Source organism: Eptatretus burgeri, chromosome 14, assembly GCF_056783735.1.
Source record: "Eptatretus burgeri isolate ZD-2024b chromosome 14, Ebu_testis_v1, whole genome shotgun sequence".
NCBI lineage: Eukaryota > Metazoa > Chordata > Myxini > Myxiniformes > Myxinidae > Eptatretus > Eptatretus burgeri.
In genome coordinates, this window is record NC_140974.1 from 27,466,610 (window position 1) to 27,489,012 (window position 22,403).

A 22,403-nucleotide genomic window follows, 5' to 3' on the forward strand; every position below is an offset into this window, starting at 1 on the left:
TATCCGCCATCTCATAATTTTTTCATTCTTAATTTTCCCGTTATTTTTCCCATCAAACATGAATGCCACTGATCGTTGGTCCGTAACGAGCGTGAAATGGTTTCCCAGTAAATAGTGTCTCCATTTACGTAGGGCTTCGACAATGGCGTACGCTTCCTTCTCTATTGCCGAGTGTCTCTGCTCGCTTCCAGAGAGAGTTCTCGAGAAGAACGCGACGGGTCGCCCAAACTGATTAAGCGTAGCAGCTATCGCGTGATCAGAAGCATCTGTTTCCACCACGAAGGGCACCGAGCTATCGATCGATAATACCACGGAATTACTGATATCATCTTTGAGGTTGTGGAAAGCTTTTACAACAGCAGCATCTGGTGGGAAGTTTTTGCAATGCACTAGGGGATGTATTTTCTCGGAGTATTGCGAAATCCATCTTGCATAGTAAGCGAACATGCCGATCACCCGGCGCATTGTCTGCAGGTCCTGAGGTGGGGGTAGCTCACGAAGTGGGCGCAATCGTTCAGGATCAGGCTTAATCGTGCCGTCGGCTATCGTGTAGCCGAGAAGGTCAATTGACCTTGCCGAGAATACGCATTTCTCGTAGTTGAGGGTCAGATTATATTTTCTAGCAATGCTCAAGAATCTGTCCAGATTCATATCATGTTCCCCCTGATCCCTACCGCACACTGTGACATTGTCCACGTAAACAAAAGTGTCTTTGAGGTTTTCATCTGAGATGATGTCGTCCATAACTCGTTGGAAGCAAGCTACTCCATTCGTGACACCGAACGGAATCCTCCTGAATTGGTAGAGGCGTCTACCTGCCTGGAATGCGGTGTAAGGTTTGTCCTCCTCTTGGATGGGAATTTGATGATAGGCGCTTCGCAAATCGATGGTGCTGAATATCTTATAATTGGCCACGCGTTCGACCATCTCGTCTATGCGCGGCAAAGGGTAGGCATCGAGTTGGGTGAAACGATTGACCGTTTGGGAATAATCGACAACCATTCGTTTCTTATGATTCTGATTGGCGGTGACCAACACCTGTGCGCGCCATGGCGAATCGCTCGGTTCTATAATTCCTTCTTCCAGTAATTGCTTGGTCTCTGAAGTGATGAAGTTCATATCAGCAGTGGTATATCGCCGCGATTTGATCGCTATCGGTTTACAGACCGGCGACAAGTTAGCAAACAGCTGGGGGGACGTTACCTCTGCGGTGGTCAAAGCATTTAAAATTAGACGAGGTTTGCTTCCTCCAAAGGGTATTTCGACGCTCGTGTGCTGCTTGAGGACATTATGACCCAGAATTACGTCTGCGCATAAATCACGAAGCACCAGTACCCTTACATCCCGATGCGTGTACCCTTTTACGTCCAATTCAACATTGCAGTACCCTCGTACGCGGGACTGTAGTGATGTGGCGGCCATGCATACCGTATTGTCTGTCGGGTGGATCTTCCATTTCCTGCCCTTCACTAGCGAGCTGTTGACGAAACTTTCAGAGCTACCGGTATCAATCAGAGCCTCAGCCATATGCCCGTTAATTCGTACGTTGATGATAGCCTTGGATAGATTCCCCGGTGAGGCTGCAGTTAGTTTCTTTTGTGAGTAGAGAGCCGCAGAAGTGGGTTTATTTCTCCTTAGAGTAGATTTACATACCCTGGCATAATGCCCTTTCTTGTCACAATTCATGCATGTGGCATCTCTGGCGGTGCATTTGTGGCGGGGTGTCTTTGGTACCCACAAAAGAAGCATTTACCAACCGGAGTAGTTGCTGAGGAGTTTGACGAGGTCTGGGTATCCGACTCCTCGGGTTTTTCTCCATCCCCTGTGTCAGGCTGTGTCTGTGTCTGTGGGGTTCCTTGAGTTTCCATCGTAGCGGCGTTCATTAGCAGCATCGGTGTCCCAAATGACTCAGATTGCTGCTGAGCCGTATCCATCGCTCGAGCCTGGTCGACTACCTTTTCAAGAGTGGGTTGCGCTTTCTCTAGTAAGCGTTGCCGTATGTGGGCTGATCTGAGTCCTTGGATAAATGCCTCCCGGGTCGCTTCATTTCGGTGTTCCTCGGCGTTTACGGCCCGGAAGCTGCCGTCTTTTCCCAGCTGTTTCAGAGCTTGCAGGAACTGATCGATTGTCTCCCCGGCTGCTTGCTTGCGTGTGTTGAGAAGATGTCGTATGTATACCTCGTTCTTGCGCTTCACGTAGAGCGCCTGCAGCACGTCGATCGCTGCTTCGTAGGTGTCACACTCCGAGAAGAGCCTGTATACGCTGGGCGAGACATGATTCACAAGGGCGGCCAATTTGTCGGCTCCCTCTTCGATGATGGTCAGATAGTGTGAGAAGGAACGGAACCAATGCGACCATTTCATTTCTGAGTCAGTCGCGTTTGGGTCTGCGTCGAACCTCTCTGGATTGTAGATCTTGTCCATCATTGGTTGAGAGAGCCGAGAAAACCAAATGGAATAAATTGAAATGAGAACGAGAGAAGAACCTTCAGAGTGTAGGCTTTATTCCATTTGATTGAAGCCGCTTCTACGGGCACATCAGGGGATACAGGTGCAGCAAGGAGTACATAAGCAGTAAGGTATACACGTGCAACTAATCACCGCAAAATAAATCAGTATAAGCCCGGAGTCCGATATACTCTCAATTCTCACCATTCAACGAGCACCAAGTGAATCGCCGCCGTAAACGACAATGCCCCTGGGACAATCCCCCCGACCGAGCGGAACCTTAGCTTTATCTATTCCGTGCTCGAGCCGTGCAACATGTGATCACACGTCACGACCTTCAATTCACCACACTCATCTTTATCACCAATTTGGTTTCAGACCAATACAGGTCACTCCACCTTGGACATGCTGCTTCTACTCGCCGAACAATGGATGGAGGCCCTCAATGTCAGACATGAGATCAGGGCCGTCTCTCTGGGCATATTTTGTGCCTTTTATCTGTAATCCTACCTTACTCTACAAACTCTCTGCCAATGGCATCCAAGGCCAACTCCACACATGGCTTACTGACTTCCTCTACTCTCGTAGTGGCTCTCAACGGAATCCTTTCAACTCCTCCCTGTCGAGGCTGGAGTACCCAAAGCAAGGTTCTGGACCCAGTCCTATTCCTAATCTTCATCAATGATCTCTCTGGAAAATCCTCTTTATCTATTTGCTGATCTCCACACTCTGCCATGACATCATTCATCCTTCTTACAGACAGATTGCAGCCTCTTCCCTCTCTCCAGACCTTGAAAAAAAAAAAAAAATCACAAGCTGGTCAAACACTTAATAGGCTTTCAATCTTGACAAATCTCTCTCTCTCCAAAAGGACCATCTGGCAATCCCCCAACCTCCATCTTTCTGAACAATCCCCTTGAGGAAGTTGGCATTCAAACTCCTGGGTCTCACCATCAGCCATGATCTTTCTCGGGAAAACCGCATCTCAAAGTTGGCCTCCAAAGTCAGCTGCCGACTGGGCATCCTCCATCATACAAAGTCCTACTTTGGCATACCTGAATTCCTATCCACTGAAAGGCCTTCAGCTGCAGCTTGATGGAGTACTGCTCTCCCCTGCCTCACATCTTTCTCAGATCAATGCCATGGAAACCAAGACCTTCAAGACCATTGGAATTCCCCATGATGAAGCTGAGTCTATGGGCTTATCAATTTGCCATCGCACAGGTTGGTAGTCTTTCTGTCTTCTTCAATCTCCTTTCTCGCCTGGCACCCTCTGCTCTTTTCATCCCCCCCCTTTTCTGGTGAAACTACCGAAATCCAGGATCACTGATCACCCCCACGAATTTGGTCCTCTTTTTTCATGCCTGTTGAACCAACTTACACATCCTCTTAAATCTTGCTCTTCCCTCCAGGTATTCAAGACAGCTGTTCACCACCACCTCAGATCGCCCCCAATCCAAAACCATGATATTTTACACCCGAGTTAACCCCACCCAAATCCCTCCTCCTCCCAATTTTCCCTCCTTGTTGTTTCCTTCTGTATCCATCGTGTCCACCCCATGAATGCATGTTTTGTGTCCCATTTTTGTCTTGCGTCCTGATCCGTTCAGTGTACTAGCTCTTCTACGAGCCTCGACTATGTTCACAAAAAAACAAAAGTGGTCCAAGATATGACACCGTCTCTGGCAATTCTCCGAGATGCAAATTGTACTCAGATTTGTCCTTACAAGAGAATAAATGCATGGATAGAAAATTCGGAGTCAAGGATACTTCCGGGAGAGTTATCCTTCTGTTCCCCAGATGAAAACACTCAGCCTTCCGTTAGTTCTGCAATTGTTTGGAGGTTTCTTGGGGAAATCACATCTCAAAAGTTGGCATCCAACTCACCACTGGTCCACAGGACCAAGTCCTTCTTCAGCTTATAACAGTGTATAAGGTTTTCAAAAGAGGTACCATGGTTATATAGCCACACAATGGCAGGTGCTGTCAGTTTCCCGTCTTGAGGCCGTGGAGTGTCGTGCTGTCCATGTCATTGGCATTTCCGGACAGGACAATGAGTCTCAGGGTATGTTTCTTGTTCATCACAGGCATATTGGTGGCCTCATGGTCTAACCTGGTTCTATAAGGGTCTTGCTCCTCCTGATCTTTTCTCCTCTCTGCTCAATACTTGGTCACACTGAGCTTAAAACCCTTCCAGAAAGTCACCTTGTAACGTCTCAAGTCAAAGCTCAACACTTGCCTCCATTTATTCATCTTCCTCTTCGTGTGTGTGTGTGTGTGTGTGCGCATGCATATGTATGTACGTGTAGGTAAGTGTGTGTGCTTTTTATGGGGAATTCACCCATCACAGGGCCATTAAGGCCACTCAAAGGTGGGAGCTCCAAAAAAGAAATTGTGGGAAGGGTAATTATGGGGAAAAGAGATAACTATTCACATCTCTTGAACTGGGAAAGGTTAATGTTACTGGAAAATAGGATGCAGAAAGGGAATGCCAGAGCTTGGCAGTGCATGAGAAAACAACTGGAGAAATATCGTACTTTGTTGACTTTAGAAACATAGACAGTGTTGGGGTGTGCAGAGGCTGCCAAACATGTAGAGAATTTGAAAGTGTGAAAGGAGGGACAAGTATTGAAAGGCCCTTTGAGCATCTTTCATTATAGTACCTGCAGAAGAAACAGAAGCCACAGAAAGTCGAACTGAGAGAAGTTCCAGAGATGACGCTCGATCATGGCCAACCAGGTTAACAACTCGTCGTTGAATTCTGTCTAGAATGGACAGAAGATGAGTTGGAGCACCAGCCCAGATGTGACTGCAGTATTCCATGACTGGCCGAATGGTGGTCTTGTACAGGTGGAGCGAGGCCTTGGGAAGGAAGTACGTGCACACATTCGGGTGCATGTATGCATATACATATGTACGTGTACGTACATATAGGGTGTCCCAAAAATATACAACTTTTAAAATGCTTCGTTTGATCCCAAAAAGCAGTAATTTTGTCACTAATGCTTCATTCCTTGTTGCAGAAACCCTGAAGTTTATTTTGATACCAAGCAAGTGCCAGAAAAATGCCAAGACCATACAACATCTGGTACAACAAATGCCAAGACCGTACAGCAAGACCGTACAACAACGGACGAAAATTGTTGAACTTTGGCACCAGACGAAAAGTGTCATACAGGTGCAACGTCTTTACTCGAGACATTTCAGTATCCGCTTGCGCCATGCACCAAACTTTCGGACAATAAAGTGCACCATCGCAAAGTTTACCAATGTGGGAACCATCTGTGACCTTCACAAGGGTCACAGTGGTCGGAAAAGGACAGGTTGTAGTGAAGAAAATGTGGAAATGGTGAGACAGGCGGTCGTTCAGAGTACAAAAAATCGATTCGACGACTTTCTGCTGAGACAAACATTCATAAGAGCACCGTTCAGAGGATCCTTCACCTAGACATTCATGCCTTTCCATACAAAATTCAAACGGAAACGGTGCTTATTGATCAACAGAAACGCAAACGACGAGACTTTGCAAATTGGTTCTCAGGAAAGTTGGAGGAAGATGCAGACTTCCTCAAAAAACTTCACATGACGGACGAATGCCATGCTCACTTGTCCGGGGAGGTAAACAAGCAAAACTTTCGGTACTGGGGAACTGAAAATCCTGGTAATGCATCAACTGAACTGGTGCCTCGATCTGTTCTCAGTCACCATGTGGGTGGCGGTTGGTTGGTATGGGATAATTAGTCCATACTTCTTTGAAGATGACCAGGGACGCAATTGCATGGTAAACCAGAGGAACTATTGCGAAATGATTCAGGAATTCTATCTGCCTGAGCTACGTACTCAGGCCCGTAGGAGAAACAACCTGATCCAGATGAGAACCCAGTGGTTCCAGCAGGATGGGGCACTGCCCCCATACAGCAAGGGAAACAAGGCATTTTCTCAACCAACATTTTGAGGGCCGCTTTATCTCCCTCTACGAAGACGTTGAGTGGCCACCGTATTCCCTGACCTTACTCCTCCAGACTTCTTCTTGTGGGGGTATCTCAAGGACAGGATCTATGGAAACCCTAGGCCTCAGACTCTTGATCAGCTGAAGGAAAACATCCACTGAGAAATCCAGAACATTCCTCAGGAAACGTTTCCCGAAGTGATGGAGAACATGACAACGCGTTTGCAGGCAGTGATCGGACAACATGGAGCCTACGTCGAACATGTGGTCTAAAAGAAAACGACGATTCTATCCCAAAATTTAAATTTTGATGGCAATTTTGACATTGTTACAATAAATTTCAACCTTTCAGCTTTCTATCCAGCCATATATCTTTTTAAAAAATGTTATGACCATCCTCTTTGCAGATGAAAAGTTGTATGTTTTTTGGGGACACCCTGTATGTGCGTATGCGCTGCATGATGTAGAGTCGATGTGGATAAACTCAAATCCTCAGTCTGAACAGTGTGGTACAGAAGAGCACCTTTGAGTCACAAACAAATGCGCCAAGAGTTGGAGCGTTACAAGTTAACCAAGTTGGTTATTTAAAAGCTCCTTGTGCGATAGTTCACATTTTGGGTGCTGACTTTAGTTTACAACTTACCCAAGTTGATTATAATGAGTTCCCTGTCAACGAACTTCAATGCAGGAGGAGGCCTCAAGGCTCAAAGCCTGCACACAGGAAGCCAACCTCTGGTCGTTTTTCTCAGCTATGTCCTATTTAAATGTTGAGCATCAAGTAAGGAAGCGGTATGTACCGTTTTTATAGTCTTTGGTATGACTCGGCCGGCGTTCAAACCCCAGACCTCCCAGATTCAGAGTGAACACTTCTAACCATTACACCAAGTCAGGTTAGGATTTTATCTTAAAGCGATTTGTTGAACAGTTAGCATTTTGGGCACTTTGTTTAGTCTTGCCAATGAGAAGAATACTTGTGCAAATCACAGTGTAAGACCAAGCTAGGGTAGTTGTTCGAGATTTTGATTTTGCCCGAAATGATGACAAAAGACGATGTGTTCAGTGGTGGATTTATTGGAATACATCCCCTTTCTGCACAAAATGAAACGCTTGGTTAAGTATAGTATTTACATGCTTGTCTATCCCAATTCCAATGGATGCCAGAAGAATAACCCAGAAGCTAACTCCCCTTGAAAGTATATAGCCTATGTAGAAAACAATTAAACCAATTCTGCAAAATGATGTAGCAATAGAAAGGATGAAGCTGTCAAGCCATTTCATCAACTCACCATGGCGATACAATGTGCACGCAAACCATGTTAACGGACAGAGCTTGTGTGCCTACCTGCAGAGGGACGAAGCGCCATGTGGTAGAGAGATCACGGGTCAGGTGTACTAGAGGATGGAGTGTCAGGGGGGTGGGGTGGGGGATGGGGCCAATGATAATTGGGAATGAGTGATGGAAGAGTGCACGAATGAAGGGGTCGATTGAAGGGAAAGTTGGTGGTGTGAAGAGTTCAGGTGTGGCCATTGCATCTAAACAAGCCTGCGAAGAGCCAGGGCAAAACCAAAGGGGACATTTTAACCCTTTTCCACTTTGATCCATACTGCATGGTCCCAACCGATTCTGCCAGGCCCAAGGAAGCTTTTCCATTACAAAATACCATCATAGTCACCTTTTATTGACATCTGCATGGATAAATTTGATGACGGTGGCAGACGATGCAATTCTAACCCGAACCCATGTGAACTAGATGTATGCTGTGTCATCCAGCAACTCAAACCCACCAAAAGTACATTCGTCTCCTCTTTGATAATCTTCAATGCGAACCGTTGCCAAGCTACGTCGAACAAAGCGAGCGATGTCACTCCATACTATTTCTCACATTAAAAACAACTCGATCAAGATTATCCTTTTAAACAAGTATATATATTTAAAAAAAGAAGAATAAAAGAAACACGCTGTGACATATCGGTGACACGGAGTTCTCATATGCTAAAATAAATTAAATAAAAACTCAATTTGATGTGGTTTGGTCCAAGGAATTGGTAATGGAAAAGCTCTTGGTATATCTGGGCCTGAACCAGCCTGGGTCCAAAGGTTCTTTCATGGAAATTGGTTGTTGTAAAAATAAACTGCCAGAAAAGGTTCCGAGAAAACGAGAGCAAAACCAAAGCCATGACGACGTGTGGAGACTATGTGGTCCTCCCTTATGGCATCTCATGCCCCGGGTTATCGAGGAGAGCGGAGGAATGCACATGGAGGGTGCAAAAGCACCCGGGTTCTACAAACTCATCAAGTATTTCTTTCATAACGTACCCCTCTTACCTACACCTGATTGATAAGCAGGTAGAGTGGAAACTTCAGGACAAAAGGCCAGCATGACTGGCAATACTCTGCATGCCAAATGCACAGAGGAACACCAGAGGGATGTATGGTCACCTAAAAACAAACAAACTTATCTTTCCTTTATTTTCAATTGCTCTTGCAATCAATCCCACTGCTGTGTGCAATCCCCATTTACTCCCCTGTCTCACAAACACAGAGGTGAGCTTCATGGACCTCCGCAACTCTATAGTGCAAACCCTAACGTACCGATCACAGGAGGAATAGGACATTCAGGCTGCTCAAACAAGTCTCAAAATGCTGCATCTCCATGCTTGCTATATGACGATAAAACAGCCATTTGAACAGGTGAGCAGCGGTGTGGGGTGCTGGAAAGAGGGCCCAACAACTTGTCTAAATCGATAGTGTTATATCAGCACTCAAACCCAGAATGACTGGGTCATCATGAGAACTGGCCCCTTTGCCGCCGCCATTTTGAACCTGCACGCCCAACTCTGCAGCACAAAACAGATGGCTTGACAATCGACTTGCTTTGTCTTGCATCATCCGAAGCCCCCTCACAAGGCTTCAAGAAAATGAAACAAAGAAACTGGGCTGAGGCTGTTTGATCCTCCAGTCAACCATTCGGGATCATTTCAACATCGCAAGTAATACAAGATGTTCCAATTGGTGGGAGAATAAGAAGCAGGTACTCAGATGGAAGGGCTGGATCGGAGGGTCAGAAGGCTTGGAGATGGAAGCTGCAGCAGCAGTTGGACACGAGCTGAACAAACAAGAACGAAGTGGGAGGGAATGCGACTTTGGTGTTGATGGCTACAGTGAGTTGGGACTGAAGTGGGGCAAGGCTTCGAAGGCCACGGGGAAGGGAGCACATGAGGGATCATCAGGGAGGAAGGAGGGAAGGAAGGGAATTAGGGAGGGAAGGAAGGCTGGGTGAACCGATGGTGCCGAATGATTCCGGACGGAGAGAAGTCACGTTAGCTCCTTCACAGTTTCTCACGAGATGGGATCCAGATGTATGGACCAGATTGCTCCTCGATAACCATCTTCACCTGGTTGTAAATCTCATCCAATGTTTCTCCTTGAACCACAGCTGCACAACACAAGAGCACAAACAGCACAACCACTCGTGTTTCATGATTCCTTCCAATAAATATTCACTCCTCGTCATCCAAAGAAAGATAGCACAGAATATTCCATGACACAAAGCAGCTTGAGTACACATCCACCAAAAATGTGAACATTTCAAATGGTCATCAAAACAATTTCAGTGTCGACGATAAAGCCACTAGAACACACTCCATGTATTATTACAAACCAATAATGGAATACTGAAGTGGTGTATGCTCTACATCTTATTGTCCTCCATGAGAATACAACAGAAGTTAAGATTCTTGTAAGTTAAGTCCTGTGGCTTGCTCGTACCATATCAATCGACAAATGTGCAACAAGCTTCCCCACAAATGTCAAACATTGCCCATTCTTCTACACATGATGGTTCCTCTAAAACAATGCAAGGGTGTGTTGAAAAGTAATGCCTCCTATTCTTTTCCTCCAAAACGAGTAAAGATATTTGAATGAAACAAAGTGCAGTCTGCACATGAGTTCTTCCCACCACTGGGTGCAAAGTTTTGTGATTCTGACATGAGAGGTCTCAGTGCTACATTAGTCAAGATGGCAGAGGGCAACCCGATGTTATCAGTGCTGTTAAATGTGAAGTGCTGGAGATGAGAGTTGGGATGACTGACTGGAGATGAGATGAGTGGAGCTGAGATTTGGGTGCACCATTACGATCCTGAGAGTAAGACACAGTCAATGGAGTACCACCACAAAGGATCACCAGCCCCGACTTGGCTCCATCAGATTGTCATCTCTTTCCCAAACTTCAAAAAATCCTTCGTAGAGAACATTTAACTTCCAACGATGATGTCATGGCCACCGTGAAGTACGAGTTAAGTCAGTAGGATGCACAGTTCTCTTGTGATGGTATCACAAAACTTTAACGTTGGTAGAAACGACCGGAAAAAAGTGGTGATTATGTTGAGAAATAAATATTAATAAAACACCAATGATCCATTAGATTGCTTTAGTATTGCTGGGCTAAAATGACCCCTGCTCGTAGCATTGCCTGTGAGAGGGAACGCATGGATGGCATGGTCCAGAGCGAAAACCACAACTTACAAACACCATCAACACAGATTAGAGATTTGGTCAACCAATGAGGATGCTTGGTCTTTGGTAATTCCAGCATGAAGTTCAACTTTACCAAAGGGACAAAAACATGGTCTATGACATCATAATCATTAAACACAGGGCTTTAAATATCACTGATCAGAAGAGGTGATCGAGTCATTTAATATTTAACCTCATCGCATGAGAGGGAAGTAAATGAGTCATTTAATATTTAATTGTATCAATTGATAGAGTGAATTAGTCATTTAATGTCTAATCTCATCACACACACGATGCTTGATGCTGTGTCCCACCCATACAATTAGCTGTTTCTGCAGAAGTGAGAAAAAACATTGATACAGATGAAAAATAATACACCCGAATGGACTTGACGGTCAGCTCGGATACAAAACTTGATGCAACCAAGTGTTAATCAACCTTAGCGACTACAGAAAGTGAAAACAGAATTCAAATTGAATTTAAAATAAACGCGCGAGGCCGCTCGAAGCAAAAATCTCCATATTCTAGGAATCATTCCCAACATCATTATACAATTTTCAAGCTCGCGTTTATGGCCGTGAAATAAATACTCTTAAGTGTGTGCATTTAATGGCTGTATCCAGGACAGAGCTGGACCCCAACTAAAAAGGACCCTCGGGCCACCGAGAAGCTCAATCACTCGCTGCCTGCGCGTCTGTGCGGCGTCACATGACCAGCCAGTTCACCATCCGATGAAATGCCCAAACAAAATCTTAAAACGTCCGTTTTTCACCGGAATTCTTTCACATACACTTGTAGAGCACATCCCCAAACCATCTAAAATATAAACAATCTCACAGATGTTACGAATAAGCAGTCCCTCAGGAGGACAGGTTACGAGGTGAAGCAGTGAACGGAAAGCATGTGGTGTCCCTTCCAGAGTCTCACGGTTATTTGAATTGAATATATTTTCCTCATGAAAAGTGTGTTTCTGAGCGGATTTGTATGAAAATCATCTTCTTTAAACATGTAGCGACACCAGCAGGTCCCAAAAGTGAAAACAGAAATCAACTAGAACTTATGACAGCCTCGTTATATGGCATGGAAACGGATGGAAGTCCACGGAAGCTATGCCTTATGCAATAATGCAATGCATTCCACACAGACCGAGGATATAAACATTCAATTTTCATAAAACTTGAGGCAACCGAGTGTTAATCAACCTTAGCGACTATGAAAAGTGAAAACAGAATTTATATTGAACTTAAAATAACCACGCGAAGCCGTGATGAAGTCAGCGGAACTCGTGTTGCCCGATAAACAGGGCCAGACGACAAGTAACGAGAAACTAGTTGGTCGAATTAAATCTTCTTAATAAACCCTTTGAAATCAGTTATGCATTGTCGCCGTCTGATGCTTCCTTATAGGCCATTCGACCAACTGGTCATTTTGCACTTGATGACCCTGTAACTTTGACCCCGAGGCGAAAATGCGAAAAAGGGCTCAGACGATCTATAGAGAGCAACTAGTATTATCATGGTGCCAAGTTTGAACTCAATCAGCCAAGACGTCTTGGAGAAGATAGAAAAATAAAAATGGGCAGACTGATGGACAGACAGACAGATCTGAGGACATCGAACAGTTATATTGTTATGGATTTGAAAACCTTGTGCACACAAGCAGCCAGAGTTCCCATAGTTCAGTTATTTCGATAAGTATGTGTTAAAAGTTAAAACCCTTCCTTCTGTTTAATGGGAATTACATGTGTGCTACAAGTTATTTTTTAGCTCGGTTTTTCCTCATCAACAACAACTACTACTACATCCACTACAACAACGCCACCATACCGCACTCAACCGGTCGCCATTGCCCACGTGTTTTCGGCTGAAGGCGTGGGCGGAGCCTCCAAAGCCTCAGATCGAGGCTCCGTCCCAAGGAAGGGCATGGACCGTTTCCTCCAGCCAATGAGCGAAGGGCGAGCATGACACGCACGCCCCAGCCAATCGGGAGGCCAAACGGCTTGGTCTGGGTCGTGGGTTCGAGTCCCACCATGGTGTTTTGCGTTGGAGCGCTCGAGCTGGGATCCCCGTTCCCATCCACAGACTCTGAGCTCCACAAGTGCAGGTCCGGTGAAACCGCACGAGGCGGGGAGGTACCCGGCTCTACTGAAAATAGACCCACGAGGTCCATTTCTTTTGTGTGTGTGTGTGTGTGTGTGTGTGTGTGTGTGTGTGTGTGTGTGTGTGTGTGTGTGTGTGTGTGTGTGTGGCGCCGTCCTGTGTGCGTCCTAAAGTGCTTTTTCCTTGCTCATTGTACATTGCCTGCCTTTTATTTGTGATAACTCTGGTCTGTGTGCTCCCCTCCCCGATTATTATTGTAAAATAAATCCCCCGTGTTAAATGTACCAGCTCGTTTTCTGTGCTTTCCTCCATTGGCGTAGTATGGTGCGTGTCGCGAATTGGTAGGTCCGTTCGTGCCGTGGATTGTTCATTGGGACCAGCGCGGCTCTGGTAACTCCGCTCGGTTACGCCGGATCCGAGTCGGTACCTGCGACTCGGTCCGGACAGAGTCGGCAGAGGGTGTGGTTTTCCCCGGTAGTTGGACGACGTGGGTACTTAGGTATATTGAAATTAGACAACCCTACTCCACGCCGTCGAAGTATTGGCCACCACGGTCCGCTAAGGGATCCGTGACCTTCGAACTTATCCGAGAGTCACGACCTAAATTCCGGGTGTTCGGTGGGAGACGACTCCACTGCTCCACCTCCATAACATAGAGAGTCGGTGGGAGACGACTCCATAACAGCAAGGACCAAGACAAGTGACAATAATGGAAAAACTTGATAATGATTGTGCAGGTGAATGTGGGGGTGGGGGGGGGGGCGACATCTGCCACGCTATCTAGAGTTGTGTTCTAGTTTGTTACCAATCACTTCTGTGAGACTCAAAATTCATGCTTTCAGGTTGAAGAATTAAACGTGAAAAAACCCACAATTCTTAGATATTGCACGAGGCATGGGTCAAAAGGCACGAGGATGCAAATACAAATTGCATACCAACCTGTGAAAAACTCTCCGAACTCCTGTTCCAGTTTCACCGCTCGCTCAAAGGCTTTTCGGGCCTGTTCTTCTGTCAGCCGCTTGTTTAGCTCCCTAACAGGAAGAATGAGCAGCTTAGGCAATCGAGGGAAAAGCTACAGATGAGCTCGAGTGAAAAACAAACATGCAGGAAACGACAAAATTCACAAGGACAGGCCTTTGGAAAGCTGCTAAATGGATGTTCACCCATGGAAAAATTATTTCTTAAACTGCAACTTCAACATTGGATTTGAACTCAAAAGTGGAGCCCATGATCTTTGGGATAAAAGTTCTCATAGACTGGAATGAAAAGTAAAGTGTTTCATTAAACAGTGCAAGGTTCAACACTACAGTTCAACTACAAGGTGGTAGAACTCAACACACAGCCAAACGTAATCAATCATAGACCCGTCAGGACACGAAAGAGAGTCGAAGAGACGAACATGATGTGCTCGACGGACTTGGGCTTGATGAAGATGGCCACCGGGTACAGCTGAGCCAACTGTAGCCTTTTTATCGCGTTACCGGAGACGTCCAGAATGCAGTGCTTGCCCTGCAGAAGCAAGTGTCTGAGATCAAATGTGTCTAAAGTTTGTTGCAAGAATTAAAACAAAACTCTGGAAGGACAAACATTTGGAATGTCAAACAATTGGTTGCCGGAGAGCCTCACCTTCTCGGCCACCGCCCGCACTGACTGCACACTGGTCCCATACAGATGGCCGTTGTACTGGCCCGCTTCGATGAACCGGTGGTCCTGGATGTCCCGCTCCATTTGTTCACGGGTCGGAACAAAGTGGTAGTCGCGTCCGTCGACCTCATAGTCTCGCCGAGGTCTTGTTGTATCTGCCGTGCAAGAAAGGGAGAGCGGCTGAGGGTGTGGACCGAGTCAATGTAATCTTAAGCCCTCAAATAAAAAAACCTAAAAACAAAGAAATAAGAAAGGACAACCAGAGATTTCAGACCCTTGCCAGGACTTGTTTTGGTGTGTGGTGTATTTTGTGTGATATTTGTGTACTGGGGTGTTCTGCAATTAGAAGACATACTCATGTTCCAATTGCATGCTTATAATAGACATACCTGTAATTACGTTCCAACAGTACTAATTCATAGACACACATTGCAATCGTACGTAATTAAAATATGTACTCATGTACCAATACCATGTACAGTATTACCATCATAATTATATTGCACCAATAGCCTGGTGTTGGCTTCGTGTTTAGAGTGTCTGGCTTGGGATCCTAGGGTCCTGAGTTTGAGCCCCATTTACCACTGAATTAACACCAGGGGGTTGATTCAGCCTGTCATCCTTCCGAGGTTGGCGAAATGAGTACCAGTGTACTGGTCCCGGTTAGAATAGGTGTACCATATCCCTGTGTGTCGTAAGAGGCGACCAGGGTTGGCGTCAGGAAGGACATCCGGCCATAAAACATTGCCTCAAGAAGGGAACCATGATTGCATGGAGCCCGCAAAAAGCTAATCCCCTGCTCAGCAGGGAAAAATGGCTATAAAAAGGCTGTTTTTTATTTATTATATTGTACCACTAGAAACACCCGAACCCTTCAGGAGAGGCCTTGGGAGGGGGTGGGGGAATGGGGTAGTGGTGTAGTGTGGGGGGGGGGTGCGGCATAAAAAACGATTTGCCGTGGCTAATAACCCCCCATGTGTGCAGCAGAAGTCAGTAAACCACTTGCACTGTGTTACGTTTACAGGAAAAACCCTCACAGGAGGAGGGGGGGTCTTTTTGTGCCCATAACCTGACACTGCATACTCCCAGCACATATGCAATTTTTATTATGCTCTTAACAGGAACATAAACAACATAGATCAATTTTATAGAAGGTGCCATTAGTGGCTGGACATTGATACACTTACTCCATTGAATACAGATTATAATTATCTCCACGCTTGAAAAAAAACAAACAAAAAACAACAACCGAGCTGTTATCGGCTCCTAATGTCTGTTCGTCACACTATCTCTTAAATTAAATGGTCATGCAGAAATTTCCCAAACTTGGCAGTTATGATCACCATAGGGCAAGAATGTGGAAGAGCAGTATCATATTTGGTTCCGCACCCCTCACCCCCACCCCAACGCCCCACACTGCGACCCTCGGATGGGGTGAAAAGGTGAGATACCAAAAAATGCAATTATGGCACATCTATAAATTAAATTATAAATGGAATCTGATCCCCAAGTTCATGCCCCAGGGGATATGACCCTCAAGCTCATGAAATTCATGCTGGTGACTTCACTTGGACTCACAGGGGTCAAAGTGGGGGAAAAAAATTTTTAAACTCAAAATTTGATATTTGTTCATTGGTTGAACTGGTGGAACCTTTTGCCATTTTTCAACTTTGCTTTCGGTGGGGATTTGCGATGGCATGCCATTGACTTCGTTCTCGTTATCATTACCATTATAATTCTTATCATTATGTATCATTATTATTGCTGTGCATCATTATCCTTATCGTTCTCGTCTTTCGGTTTTTGTTTTTTTTGATCAGCTCAAGTCAGTTTTGACCCCTGTGACCCGATCATCATAATCAGGGTGGGAGATGACAACTTACCCATGCTCCACCCTGTTATTAATCAATGTCATCACATCGACAAATGCAGCACAACTTTCTTATGAACGGCCCTTTTTGGGCCAATTGTCTTGCAGTACAAGGAACTTCGCATTTACCAATTAAAATACAGTACCAATTAAATGTGGAAGGTATGTCATGAGCAAAACGTGACTACATATCAAGAACTGCTGAAGACCTCGATGTCGATGTTCTTGTTCTTCAAGAGACACGTTGAGGATGACTCCAGTGCCTCCAAAGCTCCACATCTATGGTTTCAAAACTTACTGCAGCAGTGCATTATGTGAAGTATGGCATTACAACCTACTTACTACACAACCTGACTGACCTTTATATTCTTAAAGAATCTAGTGCCAATAATGTCTTCAAAGCTACTGTAAAAGTTGGGGAAAACAACAATCACCGTGTACAAACCACCTCAGGTAGAGTGGTTCCTTCCGGCCAGAGATGTCAACAAGTCACCCGAGCCAAGTCTCAAGTCAAGTGTCACGTCATAATATCATTATCATAGACCTTGGTACGTGTAAGCCTTTCATACTCAAAAGGTTTACATGAGTCATTAGCTTGATTTTTTGGGCATGTGTACTCTGTCATTTATATTTTTTCCCTGTCATTTATTTTCCAAAGTTGAATTGCTTTAACTCAAACTGGTAACCAGACTCCGTCTTTTGCATGTCATTAATCTTGGTGATTCTGCTTCGAATATGGAAGATTGGTGATTAATACCTGATTAATACCTAACCCTAATCCGAACGAATACTTTTGTAAGCTCGGCGGGATCAATTTACCGAATTTGTGCTCCCTTTGGCACGCAACTCCGGCGGTCTTTGTTTATAAATATAATCACATCCGACCAGATGTCACATGAAAAGTAGTCGCAAACACATCACTGAGATATATTGATTTTGATATTGGATTCATTCATTCATCGTCATTGTCAACAAGTCTACAAGCTCAAGTCTTTAAGGCCAAGTCTCAAGTCAAATTGCAAGTCATAAATTTGCGACTCGAGTCCAAGTCGCCGACTCGAGTCAACATCTCTGCTTCCAGCACTATCATGCTGACTGACCAAGCTGTTCGCTAACCCTAACTGCTTATCCTGAAGTTCATGCTGGTGATTTCAATAGCGATCACACCTCATGGGGATATACTTCAGATGAGGCAGGTTAACAACTGGTGGCTTGGACCTCTGCTTGTGAATGCTATCTCTGACACGATGCCAAGCATCCAGGCACTTTCCATTCATGTATATGGAGGAAGGACTACAATCCTGACCTCTGTTTTGTCTCCAGGGATGGTAATGGACACCCTCTTTACGCATCTCGTAAGATCATTCCACACAGCCAACATCTACCAGCATTAATTGACATTGGAATAGAAGTTCACTCGATTACGTCCAGACGTAAGGCCTGCTGGAACTTTTGGAAAGCGAATTGGGAGGCTTTCACAAAAGAAGTTGAGGAGCAGATCACCAGCCTCAACCCTGTCCCGAAGTGTGACTGCAGCTCTGCAAGATCCTGATAGATGCAGCTAAAAACAACATCCCACATGGTTTTCACAAATGCTGCACACCTTGTTGGTTGCCAGAAACTAACTAACTCCTCCAACAGTATGAAACTTCTGGGGGTCCAGATGTTGCATCTGAGCTCATGGAATCTCTGTACATGGCCATATGATAAAGATCTCAGGAGACTATGGAGGAGCTTTATTTCACTCATTCAAGTAAGAAAGGCATGGAACATATGAAGGCATCTTGGAGTTTCACCTGCTCAATATCAACCTCCCAATGTATCAGCTAATGTCATTGCTTTTAGGCTGCTCTTCAACTCTAAAGTTGTCTCAACTAAGGAGGCTCACAGAGAAGTCCATGAGGAACTCTCCAAGACCATTTTATAATGTCCTCCAACATCCCTGCTTTCTTCCTGCTACACCAAGCGCTGACATTGACACTGGCGTTTCCTCCACACAAACAAGCAGGAATTGATGGCAACTACCTGGAATTCTTGAAGAACTTGGTACCTCACGGACATGATTGGTTGGCTTCTCTTTTCACTTTTTTTGTTTTTAATGAAAGTCACCCAAAACAAGGCATAAGGCCAATCTCGGTAAGGGGCTAAGAAAGAAAAGGAAGAGAAAAAACTGGCAAAATATCCATGCAACTGGAGTCAGACCATCAACATGGAGAAAGGCTTAAAGTTATTGCCATACTTAAACCAGGGAAACCTGCTGCTGACCCAACTAGCTGTTGGCCAATATCTTTACCATGTAAGACATACAAGTTGTTTGAGCAAGTCGTTCTGGCCAGGCACTCGTCACTGCTTGAGCTCAACTTTCCCAAGGAACAAGCTGGTTTCAGACCTGGTAGGAGCTGTGTTGATCAAGTACTTGCACTTTCCACCCACATTGAGACTGGCTACCAACACACACTGAAGACAGGTGTTGCACTAAATGACCTTTCATCAGCATATGATACTTTTCCAGTGCCAAGCCACAATGCGTGTCCTCTCTTCTATGCTTAGCAGTGAAAGATATAGGGTTTCACTCAGAGAGCAAACAAGGTCCATAAGGACTCTGAATGATGGTCTTCCTGAAGGGTCTAGTCTTTGCTCCAATCCTCTTCAACATATATATGTGAACAACATGTCTTGTACCACCTCCAGAGAGTTTGCCTATGTCGATGATCTTGCACTTGCTACCCAAGCAATCAACCTTGAAGATCTCAGCAGTACCCTATCCCAGCACTTAAATGTAATGGAGCAATACTTCATCTTCTGGCACCTCCACCAAAACCCAACTAGACCACAGTTACCACTTCCCATCTCAGTAACCAACTGGCTACCAGCAAACTCCAGGTTTCCTTTTGCGGCAAACCAGTCAAGAACGAACCGTTCCCCAAGTACTTTGGAGTCATCTTTCATCACAGCCTCACGTACTAAGAACACCTAAAATGGGTCAAAGAAAATATCAAGACCAGGGTAAACATTATCCAGAAATGAGCAGGCACCAGCTGGGATCAAGTGCATGCAATCTTCGCACTGATAGCCTTGCTATAGTCGACTGTGCAGCGGAATACTGTTCTCATGTTTGGGCAGAGAGCAGCAACACGAACCACTTGGACACTGTCCTGAAAATACTGATGCGGATATCAGCGTTACACTGAAACCAACACCCGTGCAGTAGTTTCCAGTCCTATCTAAACATCCCACCCCCTGATGTGTGCCAGACGGCAAGAAACCTGAGAGAGTTTGACTGCATCAAAACCAACCCAAAGCTTCCAATCCATGAAGATGTGCAGAATCTACCAAATATGCGACTCAAGTCACGCAAACCTTTATGGGGTTCTGCAAATGGTTTGAGTGATGCGGGGTTTTACACAAATGACAAGTGGCGCAATCTCTGGACAACCAACAACATTGCTAACAAAGAACTGTTCAGTGATCCGACAGAAGAGCCTCCAGATTTCAACCTCCCCCAGAAACTATGGACTGCACTCAACAGGATCTGTGCTCTCCAGGCAAGGACATCACAACACTTCCACAAATGGAATTTCAAAGACAGCCCAGCATGTCACTGTGGTTACCCAGATCAGACTATTCATAACAATGTGAATGAGCATCACCTACGGAAAGTTGATGAAGGATTTAAGGTAATCCACCGAACAACAGACTGTGCTGTGACTTGGCTGTCCCACTTCGACTTAGATCTGTGAGCTGTAATTTGTGATATGTAAGAAGAAGATCATTATCTTTATGTCCATCCATTGGGACCATACTTTGTACAGAGCGTCAGTGCTGCAGAAGCAGTCTGCTGGGCTATTGGACACAATCCTGGATGGGTCACCACTCCGACGCAGGATACTCGAATGGCTCAATCATCCCAGCAAGCTGGCACTCATTTTGCTGACCTCAGAAGGATCACAGGCTGAGTCAGCCCCATGTGGTATTAATTATATGGCTAAGCTGGATTTGAACTCAGGACCCTTGGATTACAAGCCCACCACGCTAACCATTAAGCCAACAACAGGCAAATGTGGATCACTTCTCTTATTTTGACACAACCTTCAAGTTAAATGTTATGGCTTGGTCCTTCTTCAACGAATGTTGCAGCACACTTTTCCATTCCATTTTATCAATGATTGCTTCTCCAATATCCCTGGCATTATGATCATTGACTTGGTTTCCAGCTAATACAGCACTGGCAGTGTTTGGAAGCGATGGGTGTGAATCAAAAGGGGACCTCCATGGAATGAAGGAGAGCAGATTTTAGAATCATCATTGTCCCAGTTAAACTTGCTCCTAAAGGCCCGGTCACACCTTGACGTTTTAGCCAACGTATGCCGATTTTTGAATTTTTTTTCTAAAACGCTGGCACACGTTGAATACGTTATGGGTAAGTTTTGATAACATTGAGAGCACGCTGAAAAACACTGCCATACGTCGTTGTACGTTGGCTTTAAACGTTGTACTTTTCGGTTGTCCTCAAATTTTTTCATGCTTGAAATTTCACGACGTATGCCGGCGTATGACTCACATGTTCCGCTACGCTGGCCACAAGTTGTATGCACGGTCTGCGATCGTTGACAGACGTCAACACATGCTACTTGTAAGTTAATCATAAGTTGAGACACGCCGAGGTAATGTTTAGCGTACCCGAAACTTATTTCTAACCTATTATTAACGTGTTGTTGGCACGTTACGCGATCGTTGCCAAACATCGACAAACGTTACTTTTAAGTTACTCATAGGCTGAAAGACGTCAGTATAATGGATCGTCCTTGCGTCAGCGTCCACGGCCACGGCCAGGACACTTATTTGCAGCATTCTTCAAACTTTTCTTCGGCATGACGAGGATGTTCACACTTCGATGTCTAGCTTGGCTATGATTCCAATTGTCCATCGGCAGCATCTATTTAAAATAGTCGAGTTTGAGCGTTTTAACACGTTCAGAACAAACGCTTCAAATTTCAAAACCCCAGCGTCAAAAAACAAAGGCGAGTGACAGCAATTTAAATCGTTCATTGTAAACAATGAAAATGGCTGAGTGGTACCGTTTAAAAGTCGTTGAGTATAAAAAAAATCCAATTGTTGAGCGCAAGCATCTACTTTCAATAGTGGGGTTTGAGCGATTTAGCACGTTCAATAGAAACAATTAAAATTTCCAAGCGCCAGCGTCAAAAAACAAAGGCGAGTGACAGCAATTTAAATCGTTCATTGTAAACAATGAAAATGGCTGAGTGGTACCGTTTAAAAGTCGTTGAGTGTAAAAAAAATCCAATTGTTGAGCGCAAGCATCTACTTTCAATAGTGGGGTTTGAGCGATTTAGCACGTTCAATAGAAACGATTAAAATTTCCAAGCGCCAGCGTCAAAAAACAAAGGCGAGTGACAGCAATTTAAATCGTTCATTGTAAACAATGAAAATGGCTGAGTGGTACCGTTTAAAAGTCGTTGAGTGTAAAAAAAAATCCAATTGTTGAGGCAAGCGTCTACTTTCAATAGTGGAGATGCAGCCATTTAAATCGTTGAGTGGCAGCCTATGAACCTACCCGTGGACACGCGGACGCAAGGACGATCCATCATAACCCACACCCTCCCCCTCACACCCACCTACTACTGCCAACATGAACAAACTACTACTAATACTAATACTAATACTAATACTGATACTGATACTAATACTGATACTAATACTGATACTAATACTGATACTAATACTGATACTAATACTAATACTGATACTGATACTGTTACTGCTGACATGGACATCGACTCAAAAAGGAACTCGAAAACACTGTTGGGTTCCCCTTTTATGAGCAGCATTTTTATATACCAATTCCCAAAACCGCTGG

General features: G+C 44.9%; 2 protein-coding genes across 22 annotated transcripts in view; both read right to left on the minus strand.

The window, feature by feature from the left end:
• Positions 1-237: 237 nt before the first annotated feature.
• Positions 238-7,256, minus strand: LOC147012858 (uncharacterized). Its single transcript, XM_085854186.1, has 2 exons — positions 5,111-7,256; positions 238-2,526 (listed from the first exon to the last, which is right to left on the minus strand). The coding sequence occupies exon 2, from the start codon at positions 2,424-2,426 to the stop codon at positions 1,683-1,685; it is 744 nt and encodes a 247-aa protein (XP_085710312.1). The 5' UTR covers positions 2,427-2,526; positions 5,111-7,256; the 3' UTR covers positions 238-1,682.
• Positions 7,257-7,451: 195 nt separating this feature from the next.
• Positions 7,452-22,403, minus strand: part of LOC147012859 (disks large homolog 1-like) — a 295,559-nt gene continuing 280,607 nt past the window's right edge. For 20 of the 21 annotated variants that reach the window (XM_085854172.1, XM_085854163.1, XM_085854167.1 and 17 more), the window contains 4 exons: positions 14,638-14,810; positions 14,411-14,520; positions 13,951-14,042; positions 7,452-9,833 (listed from right to left, as the gene is read on the minus strand). In XM_085854172.1, coding sequence (XP_085710298.1) covers positions 9,727-9,833; positions 13,951-14,042; positions 14,411-14,520; positions 14,638-14,810 — 482 coding nt within the window. In that variant the 3' untranslated portion in view covers positions 7,452-9,726. Of the gene's footprint in view, positions 9,834-13,950; positions 14,043-14,410; positions 14,521-14,637; positions 14,811-22,403 lie in introns of those variants that run through there. The other variant, XR_015051089.1, reaches the window with a different exon arrangement.

Excerpts from the sequence above, each read along its gene's own strand:
- LOC147012858 (XM_085854186.1), bottom strand. The coding sequence starts at position 2,426 with ATGATGGACAAGATCTACAATCCAGAGAGGTTCGACGCAGACCCAAAC.